A 12,442-nucleotide genomic window follows, 5' to 3' on the forward strand; every position below is an offset into this window, starting at 1 on the left:
AACAATTAATATTTCTCTGTCGAGTAAATTACCAAATTACATGAACATTAGGAATTCAACTCGGCTCACCTCTCAAAATCCAGTCCTCATGGATAGATATAAAATATTTGTCTTTCTCATCTGTATATAACATCTGTATATCATACAGACTGTGAAAATAACATCTGTGGGAAAAAACTCTTCAAAGATACCATACAAAGCTACTGCTGGTTGGCTACCAATATGCTAAATGTTCTTCAGCTTTCAATACAATATATTCAACATCATATTGCAGTTGCCTCATGCATCCACTGGATTTTAACTTTAATTTCATCCATCTATCTATGATTTCCATATATCATTGTAAAGCATTGGGTAGCTGTATTTTGTATTTTTCAGTAGTAATCTGGCATGTATCTTGCCTTTGATAAACTTTGTCTCTGACATTGTAGTTGTACATGGTATTTTTGATACTGTTTTTATTTGGGTGGTTTAACAGTCACTGTTTTATATATGTGTATTGTCTGAGCTGGCACCTTTTTGTTTGTTATTCTGTGTTGATTAGTTTTTGTTTTCATTGGGTTTTTTTCTTCTTCAGATAGTCACTGCTGACTAAATGCAAAAAATTAAAACAATTCAGATTTGCAGATGACACATAAGATGTGCCTTGCCAGCATGGGGACCTTGTCGTTGAAGTGGTCCCACCAAAACGTTCATATGGGGATCTTAGTGATAGATCCATCTGTCTAGCCATGCCACCGATGTCTTATCCCTACTGTACCAGAGATTTCAGTGAGAAATCTGTATATTAAGCCAGGCCTTCAGAGTGGCCGGTACCAGTGATTGCCGGACCATCTTATATGCCGCTAGCATCCAGGCCAACCACACACAGATCACACCAGCCAGCATTGCTGGCTATGTTGGACTTTTGATTACTCACTGACTAGCATCAAGGGAGAGTTAGTGACATTGCCAAATAATTTGTAATTTACATGTAACAGCAAATGCCTCTTCCTTCCAGTGAAAGCTGGGAAACAGGATATCACCCCTCAAGCCCTTGCTTCTTGGCTGAAGTGGGTTATATGCTCCATATATTCTGAGGTCTCACAAGACTAGACCCATCTCATGAAGATTACAGCTCATGAGATTCAAGTCATCTCTGCAAGCCTCACATTCAAATGTAATGTTTTGATTCGAGATATAGTGGAAGCTGTTGGCTGGCATGCAGAGTCAACCTTCTTTTAGTGTCTATCTCAGAGATTTAGCATTGCAGAGGCAAACCTTGGATCTGGTCAGGCTGGTGGCAGCAGCCCAGACGGACACCAGACCCAACTAAATTGATTAGTACAGCCTGTTAGCTGAAATTCTGTAGGTAAGAAGATTTCAACATCATCTTTGTAACCAAAGATAAAAGTCAGAGGTCATGGGGAGCAGGGCACTATTGATTATGTACTTAGGAGAACAGGTTATGATTGACATGGAGAATCCAGATTTCTTCCCCAGAAGGATACCCGAGGTAGAGGTTGGATGCTCAGCATTTAAATTTTTAAATAGATTATGTTTTGCTGAGAATATTTACCTAATCACCTTACTTAAAATCCTCCCAATCACCATGTCATGTGAGCATCCTCATTAGCATCTCACTCAGCTAAAAGCTAGAAACAACTGGTGGTGTCAGGGGAAGGTAATTGGCAAACGTTACTGCCCTTTGTCTATTTAAAATAGGTTAAGACAATTTTCATCTTTTAATAGGGCTGGAATCATGAGGTAGCAGGCTAATATTCCTAACGTAATGTGATTGGGGAACATATTCAAAGAACGCAAATCACTTAAAAATTTGCTTTCTTAATGTCTGGCTCTTGTTGGGAGAACTTTGTGCAGAAAGAAAATCAGCCCCTTAGTCATGAAAAAGGATGGTTCAGGCTAGAAGAACCTTCAGTTTGATAGACAACAACTTTCTTGCCTTGCAAGCCACACTTTTCTGTTTGTAGACTTCTCTGTCTCTTGAAGGGGAAAAAGATTTCTTCTGTTATGATCAGAGGTTATCATTCCATGAATCCTGGCACATTTAGACATTGTTGGAGAGGGAATCTTGGCCTTGACAAGGCCTCGCAGGCATGCTGTTCAATTTGACCTGATTTGGCCCCAGTCACTTTTCCTGCTATCCAGATTGATCTCTCTTGTGTTTTTACATGACTCAATTCTGATTGTTCAGAATTCATGTCTGGAATGTCACTGGAGCTACTATCATACAAGGCATGTGTTTTAATAATCCTAGCTCAGTGAATGAATTGTATGCCCTCTCTTTAGACCAGAACGTTATTTAGATGTTCTGTCACTGTAATGACACAACCAGGCTTTGTAGTTAAGAACAGGTTGCTGTCTAAATATAATCAAAAAGTGACTCCATTGGCTTTCCATGTTTGTTACTTTAAGAGAGGCAACGATGCAGGAGCTGATGTATGGTGACAAGTGCTATAGTAAATGAACTGAAAGCATTCATGGGGCCTGATGATGAATCTTTTGCTGTTTAAAGCAAATGAAGCAAGATGCAACTCATCAAACCATGACATCACGACTTTAGTGGCTGTACAATCAGAATATTCTGACATTTCATAAAATTAGACAGTGCCCCATGATAAGTTTTGCACATGAAATTCAAGTCATCTATGCACCTTACTTTCAAATTCAATATTTTGGTCTGAGACATCATAGATGCTTTTGGCTGTCATGTGCAATTGACCTTTCAAGCTTTTAATCTAGCACCGCAGAGATGAGAACATAATCTCATGGGACGAGTGGGTGCTGCCCAGGTGATCACGAAACCCAATTAACAATAACTCAACCTCGTCATGGGCCTTGGATTGTGAGCTTTTGCTGGATTCATCCCAAATTTTTTCTTGGTTAGGAAATGCCATTCTTTTTCTCAGTTTACCTGACCCTCATTTGTGTTGTTGAGCTTGTTATACTAATGTATTTGCTCTTCATATAAGGTATTCTTTGAATGTCAGTTTGATTGCATAATGTATTTGACAGAAAAAGATAATATGTTTCTCAGACAGCTTACCTGATCACACTACTATTGCCCTTAATTCTTCTCTTTGCAAGTATGAGTATACTCATTGATATTTTGCTTAAACTAAATGACATCCATTATATGTGTAGCCACCAAGTGGTTTCAGATGGAAGTAATTATATGATCTTGGTAACATTTATTCATGCATGCTATTAGTCTGTATGATATTTCATTGGGAAAGACATTTTTGGGTCTTTCCTTAAGGAGTGGATTTGAGAGGTGGCAGTGTTTACTTATAAATGTTAAAGATCAAGTTATGTCACATTTTAGGAAGAAAAGTTTGCATTGAAATACTGTTGGAAGTATTTTATTAAACTTCTCCATTTAGTTCACTGAAAATAAAATACTGATTTAATTATGATTTTAAATGGTGACTGAATAACCCATGGGGGAAACGCAACTAAGTTTCAGTAAGGACGAGCAGAGTTATAGTTCTTAGCATTACATCATTGGTGCTACTATTCATTTAGCAGTTATCACTGTTAATCTTATCACTGATTATCCCAACTGATGGTAATATTCTTAATGTCAACTTACTTTCAGGACTTCGGTTCTAAATAGAAGACTACAATTGTATATACTTTCAAATCTGGGTGCTTGCACTCATTTCACCCTTGCCATTTACTTTAGAAAAAATAAATTAAATCCAACCTTTTTGTTCCAAGCAATTTTCAGCTTGCCTGGAATAGATCTAGGTAGCTATTTATTGTCAGTTTACTATAAATAAGCAAATTTGATTTAGATCATATCCACACTAAGTCCATCCTTTCACTATTTAAAATTGCAATGTGTATAAAAAGACACAGGGATAAAATAAACATCATATGTGGCAGGTTAAGGCAAACCAGGTGTTGAAGATTAATAAAAAATGTTTTATTGTCTCATTATCTCTAATTAGTGGCTTGCCAGCTATGTTCAAAGTTTATTTTGTGCACCCAGGGGTGATATTGTAAGAAGATAATTGCTTTATTCCTTATCAAATGGAAACACTAAACCATTAAACAAAATTAACATCCATCATTCTTGTAATTTACATGTAGATAATTGTTTTATTCCTTATCAGATGGAAACTAAACCAATATACAAAATTAACATCCATTATTCTTGTAATTTACATGGAGATAATTGCTTTATTCCTTATCAAATGGAAACACTTAACCATTATAGAAAATTAACATCATCATTCTTGTAATTTAAATGTAGATAATTGCTTTATTCCTTATCAAATGGAAACACTAAACCATTATACAGAATTAACATCCATCTTTCTTGTAGATAATTGTTTTATTCCTTATCAAATGAAAACACTAATTTAAAACCATTATACAAAATTAACATGTCATTCTTGTACAAACCATTAGAGATAAGCTTGACACCACAATTTCAATTGACTCGTCGTCACCATACAGTTGGGATACAGAATTTGAGCGGCAACCATTAGCAGCATTTGAACCTGTCTCTATGGATTTCGTACGTACAATCCTGATGAAGAGTGCACCAAAGTCATGTGAACTTGATCCAATTCCAACATCACTGCTGCTTGAGTGCTTAGGTCCAGTATTGCCTTCACTAGTTGATGTTATTAATACCTGTCTCTCATCCGGGGAATTCCCATCATATTTCAGAACTGCCATTGTAAAGCCTCTGCAGAAGAAACCAACACTAGACCATAACGATTTAAAGAACTACCGCCCAGTTTCTAAACTCCCATTCATATCAAAAATCTTAGAAAAGGTTGTTCTATCCCAGCTTGTTATCTCATCTGAATTCAAACAGTCTTTTTAGCAATGTACAACCTGCATATTGCCCTTGTACAGTACTGAAACTACTCTTCTAAAAGTAGTTAATGACATTCTCTCTGCATTGGATAGCAGAAAGATTACAGTCCTCACCCTCCTTGATTTGTCTGCAGCATTTGACACAATAGACCATGATATGTTACTTCACCGTCTCCAGCATGTATTTGGCATTCATGATAGAGCCTTGCTGTGGTTCAAGTCCTACTTGGTCAACAGGGCACAACTTGTATCTGCAAATGGAATACACTCCAGCCCAGTTGATCTATGTTGTGGTGTTCCACAGGGGTTTGTTCTTGGACCTGTTCCCTTCAATCTATACACTCATTCACTCTCAAGTGTCATAGATCATCATCCAGTGTCTCACCAATTGTACGCTGATGACGTCCAAATATATAAATCTAGCCACCCAACTGAAGTTGATGCTATCATGATCCAGGTGTAGAGAGGTGCATTTCTGATGTGAAATCATGGATGACTTGTAACAAGCTGCAGATGAATGATGATAAAACTGAGGCCATTCTGATCACAACACAAAGACTTTCTCATTCACATCCTTTACCTCAAACAATAAATATCAGCAACACCAACATTAAATTCACACCATCAGTACGAAACCTAGGTGTTACTCTTGGACAGTACTCTCACACTGCACCAAACCAACATGTCATGAACATATGCAAGGCTGCATATCTTGAGATGAGACGCATCAGCTCCATTCACAAATATCTTTCAGTTGATGCCACTAAAACATGTGTGTTCCTTAGTACTTTCAAGACTCGACTATTGTAACTCAATTCTGTCCGGTTCATCTCAATATCTGCTCCAGAAACTTCAAAAAGTTCAAAACACAGCTACTCGGATCATACTTAGAGTACCACAATCAGAGCACACCTCCCCACTGCTCTGTACCCTACACTGGCTATCCTTTCGATCCAGAATCAAACACAAAATTTGTTCTCTGTGTTACGTTTCACTGTCAGACTCTAGTCCAACATACCTATCCGACCTCACCCATGTGTACACACCAGCAAGATACTTAGCTCCTCTTCTGACAGTCGTATACTGACTAATCCCACTATGAAAACAAAGTCATATGGACAGCGTTCTTTTGCATACCAGGGCCCAGCAACGTGGAATGAATTGCCCACTGAACTTAGACAAAGACACAGTGATCTAATTCAAGAGTGTTCTCAAAACTCAGTTATTTCGACTGCAAGAACAAACTTAAAGACCTAATAATATTTCCTACCTTAAATATTCTCAGCATGTTTTTTTATATGTTTTCTAATTTCATGGTTTTGTTTTAGTAATCATATCATTATATATCTTTTTTATCTTATAGGTGTTGTCTAATGTTGTAAAGCGCTTAGAGTTTCTAAAGATTAGGTGCTACACAAAGTCCTCATTATTATTATTATTAATGTGCATGTAGATAATTGCTTTATTTCTTTTCAAATCACAACACTAAACCATTATACAGAATTAACAGCTATCATTCTTGTAATTTACATGTAGATAATTGCTTTATTCCTTATCAAATCAAAACACTAAACCATTATACAGAATTAACATCATCATTCTTGTAATTTACATGTAGATAATTGCTTTATTCCTTATCAAATCAAAACACTAAACCATTATATAGAATTAACATCATCATTCTTGTAATTTACTTGTAGATAATTTGCTTTATTCCTTATCAAATCAAACACTAAACCATTATACAGAATTAACATCATCATTCTTGTAATTTACATGTAGATAATTGCTTTATTCCTTATCAAATGGAAACACTAAACCATTATACAGAATTAACAGCCATCATTCTTGTAATTTACATGTAGATAATTGCTTTATTCCTTATCAGATCAAAACACTAAACCATTATACAGAATTAACATCCATCATTCTTGTAATTTGTATCAGCTGTAAATGTACATAAAGTCTGGTCTGACTATAGTTCCAATATCCACATGACAAATGAAGTGTCTCTTTGTGAATGAAAGTGAGTAACTTTTTTATTTGATATGTTAAGTTCTTGATCTTTTTAGTTATTCTTGTTTGTGCATTATAAATTCTGTATTTTATACGTCTCTCTCCTTGTACATTCATTTATTCGTTATTCAGTCATTCTTATACTACTCAGCTCTTACTACTTTTTCTTCATTTGTTTGTACATTCCCTTTCTTAAATACATATTAATCAAAGGCTGACTGGTGAAATCACAGACTGAGTTAGTTATATTATTAATGACATTAATTAAAGGATGACTGGTGAAATTTGGATTGAGTTAATTATGTCATTAATGACATTAATTTAAGGATGACTGGTGAAATCATTGAGTTAATTATATCATTATTGACAGTCTAATAATGAAAGAAAAATCAGTTATCAAAAAAAACCTAATGCCCATAGTGTTAATCAAATTGAAACTTCATCCATGGATTGATGAAGAATATTTTGTAAAAAATGTATACAAGGGAATTAGAGAACAAGAAACTGTCATTTCAAAAGTAAATTTTTAATAAATGCTTCTCTCTCTTTGTTTCTCTCTCAATATTTTTCCTGACCATTATAGCAGTGCATACTCTGGACCAGGCTGACCTCCATTATAGTAATACATACTCTGGACTGCTGATCTCCATTATAGCAGTGCATACTCTGGACCATGCTGACCTCCATTTAATAATGCATAATCTGGACCATGCTGTCCTCCATTATAACAATGAATATTTTAGACCATGCTAACATCTTTATAGCAATGCACACTCTGGACCATCCTGACCACCATTGTAGAAGTGCATAATCTGGACCAGACTGACCTCCATTATAGTGGTGCATACTCTGGACCATGCTGACCTCCATTATAGCAATGAATATTCTGGACCATGCTGACTTCTATTTTAGCAATGCATAATCTGGACCATGCTGACCTCCATTATAGCAGTGCATACTCTGAAGCATGCTGACCTCCATTAATAGCAATGCAGGCTGCAGTAAAATAAAAAACCATTTTGGCACCAGTGATGTCACACATGTTCTGTGCACTGGAATTAAATGAAAACTCTTAATTCAGCCATGTAAAGTATTGTGTAAAAACATGTTGTATTGGCTGTATTGTTTAATGACTCGCACCATATCATGAAGAAAAAAAACATTTACCGCCCAAGGAGCTCATATGATATAGATTATGTAAACAGTCAACTTCACCTTTAATATGATGAGTAAGTATTCTCAGAGAAACAACCGCTCCAGTAGCCTAGTGGATAGTGTGTACCTCGGATGCGAGAGGTCATGGGTTCAATCCCCGGCCAAGTCATACCAAAGACTTACAAAAATGGTACTAACAGCTGCCTTGTAGGGTGGGACATCATGCTACATGTCTGTGGCATGATGACCAGTGCTAGACATCACTATAAACTGCCACACTGCAGACATTGTAGCGATATGACAGAAAAATTGTTAAAGCTACATTAAGAATCCAAATCACATCACATTAGAGAAACAATTTTTTTATAAAATTTCTTTTTGGGACAACTGTTTAGGTTCAGTTAATAATTTATTCACCCTATATGAAACTGATTCATTGCATGCCATGTTACTGTGCATATATATATGTGTGTGTGTGTGTGTGTGTGTGTGTATATATATATATATATATATATGTATATATATATATATATAATTTGTGTCAATAAATTGTTTCTTCACCTGCCCTTTGTTTCATTAGACCACCAGAAATGCTGCCTGAGCTGTACATAAATAGATGGGCTGCCATGGAACATAGATGTGATCCTAAAAAAGATCCTGAGTGTAAAAATTCTGTATTCATGCAAATCTATGAAGGACTGAAACCAAGAGACAGAAACTCAAAACCTTTGAATTATAGATGGTCTTTTCGTTATGATCAGTGGTGGGAGTGTAAATTTTTGTTGGAGGGGGGCATTCACCAGGGAGGGGGATTTGGAGATAGTCTGTCAGATTTAGCTGAGGAACTCTGCCCTTCTTCAACAGAAGGACCAGTGCCATTGCCTTTTTTTATCCGATCACCTAACCAGGTGAGTACTGTTAGCAGGTTGTCTTTGTTAGATTTATCTTCATCAAACGACTTGCATTCATGTTATATCTTCGTTTTGGTTACACTGTGTATGTTGAGACAAAGGTATGAACTTTTATGGTGCTGATGGCATTAGTATTAAGGTCTTGTGTTAAAGTACTGAAAGTAACATAGCATCTTCATTGGTTGCATTCAAATGAAACTATTATACAGTGTTACTATATTTCTGAAGTTTGTATTACCTAGTTAAACTAAGTCTTCCTAAGATTAGTAGTATCACTTGAATCCTATTGCTCTTCTCAGTTCTGATAGCTTCAAGCAGCTTAGAGCTGGTTTTTTGGATCATAGTTAAATTAAGAGCTAACATTTCTGAGTATAAAGGCCAAGGGTCTACCAGAAGGCAAATGATTACAAATTCAATGGACAGTGATTAAGGGCAAGGGTCTGACAGAGGGGCAAATCATTACAAGTATGATAGATGAATTTCAAGACCAAGAGTCTTCCAGAAGGGCACTTCATCACAAGTACAATAGGCAGCAGTCAAGGTGATGGGTCTATCAGAAGGGTACATCATTAAGTGTACAATAGACAACAATCAAGGCCAAAGTCTATCAGAAGGGTATGTCATTAAGTTTAAAATAAACAGCAACCAAGGCCAAGGGTCTATCAGAAGGTTACATCATTACGTGTACAATAGACGGCAATCAAGGCCAAGGGTCTGTCAGAAGGGTACATCATTACCAGTACAATAAACAGCAATCAAGGCCTTGGGTCTGTCAGAAGAATACATCATTACAAGTACAAATAGACAGCAATCAAGGCCAAGGGTTTATCAGAAGGGTATATCATTACAAGTACAAATAGACAGCAATCAAGGCCAAGGGTCTATCAGAAGGTTACATCATTGCAAGTACAATAGACAGCAATCAAGGCCTAGGGTCTATCAGAAAATTAGCAGGAAACCATCATAACCTTCTCTGTGAAAAACAGTTTTGTTTCATTCAAATATGGAATAACTTAATTGCCTACAAGCATTTGGGACACAACTTTAACTTTAAATAGTCCAGAAATGTTTACTGACATTTAATTTTGGTATTATACCATCGATATGTAATTTATAATTTGGGATACTGTGTATTTTGCTCATGGTTAATTTGCACAATCTTTAATTACATAGTGCTTGAAATTGTTAAGCATTAATTCCAAATTATTTTTTAAAATTATGTGTGTTTTGTTATTCCAAGCATTTAATGTATCTATCTAACCATGTTCTGAATGTTTGATTAGCTAAGAACTCCATATTCTGCCAACCTCATTACGATGTCAGTTTCAAATGTGGACAATTGTTTGGTACTATACTAAGTTTAGACTTATTGTAGAGAATAATGTACAGTCAGATGTATATTTTGCTAATTAGTTATTTGTATACATGCATTCAACAGTTTGATCATATACAGTATATAGTCTGTATGAAAAATATGTAATGTACACCCTCCTTGTTTTGCAGTTTTGTGAAGACTCTAACATCAGTAGAGATGTGTACATTCCAAATCCTTCATGCAAAGATTTCTCTAAGTATGAATGGATAGGTCAGCTAATGGGTGCGTGTATGCGGGGAAGGGAAAATTTGGTAAGCAAATGAATGTCTGTTTTTATCCAGATTACATGAAGATTCAGTTGGCAAAGTTCAGAAATTTACTTTAAAATAAGGTTATATTTCATACCCTGATGTAAAGCCTGTTGGGGCAGGGTAGCATTCCAGCAAACATTTTAAACACTATAAACCATTTACAATCCTTAATCCATTCTAATCAGTTACATTATAATTATTTTCCACCAGAGTATATAATACAGTGAGATATAGCTATTGTTATGGCCATCAGTCTCTCTGTCCATAGTCTGTCTTGTAAACATTTATTTTGCAGAGCATAACTCTAATACCAGTAATAATAATCATAAGAATAAATACTTTATTTGACAAGGGTAACTCAGATATTACAATAAACTATTTTCCCCTGATGCCCTCAGGATAATCAAACTATTGTAAAATCAAGAATGGAAGAAAAATATAAAAAAATAAAAATAGTAAAAATGCTCACATTTATCAAGTATTAAAGCATGAAGTATACATGAAATGCATAAATTTCAATTAAAAAAATCAAGACTGGACTTTTTATAAAGGTGACCTGTGTACACAGGTTCATCTTTTAAAATCAGTTTTTGAACAAAGACAATGCACCAATTATTATTATTATTATTATTATTATTTTATCAAGATTGTTTTTTGTGTACTATTCAACAAAATCATAAATATGCGTATATGTTCTGTCCCAAATTTATGTTCCACATGAGATTACTATATCCTGCTCACTTTAATCAATCCAAGAAATTAAATCACCATGGACTTTAAATAATCAACTATCTTTGTTTTTTTGCTCCAGATAAAACAATTATTTCTCTACTGATTGACAGCTTATATGTGACTGTAAAATAGAGGACTGATTCTTTGGTTAGCCAGCTTGTACAAGATTCGTTTGGAAATGGCTGTTTTTGTTTTAAAAATAATACCTGGAAAAGCGAGTGGCTTAGCTCACTTGAAGTAAAGACAGTGAAGAACATGTGATGAATAGGATATCAGAAGAAGCTATAGCTATTTTATTGTGTCCCATGAACAACACATTTGCTTGTCTTAAGACAAGTCTTAAATATCAAATGATCCCTTCCCCTAATAAAAAGAGATATAATATATTTCTTCTCAAAAACAAACTTTTTTCTTCAGAAATAGTTTTAATTGACAGGCAAATAAATGACGATATCGAACTATACCTGTCACATGTGCACAAAAGGCAACCTCTATTTATGCTGCAATAACACAGCTACTTTTCCCACCATCCAGCAAGTGAATTGCTTTGCTCCTCTGCCCTGATGATAAAAACTGCATCACTTCCGAATTTGACATATTGATGCATTTCAGTTACACAGGAGTACAAGTGAGCTAAGAGAAATATCTGCATTTCAATTCACATGATATTCTTTTTTCTAAACATCACTTTCCTCATGATGGTAAAATTTAGTTTCCACAGACTGAGCAGTCACTGTACAATATGCATCATTGACTGCTTAAGGCAGTGAGAAGCCACTGTTTGACTAGGAAACACCTGGCTGCTCCCTGTGGAAGGTGGGTAACTTCTATATGCAGGACAGTTATGTAGGAAATTTGCCATGGGGAATTAGAATGGATGTTGTGAACAGGTGACTGCTGAGTAATGGTTATCATTGGGACAGGATTGATTGTATCTTGGTCCTCTTGTTGTATATAATAGATAGAACATAATTAAATAATTTCTTCATCCTATTTCAGGTTTTGACATTATCATTCTTTGTCTGGAAAAAGTTGGTTGGGGAGAGAGTGACCTGGAACAGGGATTACCACACTGTGGATGCAGCACAGGTAAAAATCCTTATATACAATAATACATAGTTGGCCTGATGGGGAAGTCATTCATAACAAGCTTATCTTGCATAATTGTC

At 35.5% G+C, this 12,442-nt stretch overlaps 1 protein-coding gene across 1 annotated transcript in view; it reads left to right on the forward strand.

The window, feature by feature from the left end:
• Positions 1-12,442, forward strand: part of LOC149807243 (E3 ubiquitin-protein ligase HECTD3-like) — a 104,879-nt gene that overhangs the window by 60,011 nt on the left and 32,426 nt on the right. The window contains exons 10-12 of the mRNA XM_089963979.1: positions 8,585-8,912; positions 10,419-10,541; positions 12,273-12,362. Coding sequence (XP_089820105.1) covers positions 8,585-8,912; positions 10,419-10,541; positions 12,273-12,362 — 541 coding nt within the window. The remainder of the gene's footprint in view (positions 1-8,584; positions 8,913-10,418; positions 10,542-12,272; positions 12,363-12,442) is intronic.

Source organism: Sinohyriopsis cumingii, chromosome 1, assembly GCF_028554795.1.
Source record: "Sinohyriopsis cumingii isolate HCF-2022 chromosome 1, ASM2855479v2, whole genome shotgun sequence".
NCBI lineage: Eukaryota > Metazoa > Mollusca > Bivalvia > Unionida > Unionidae > Sinohyriopsis > Sinohyriopsis cumingii.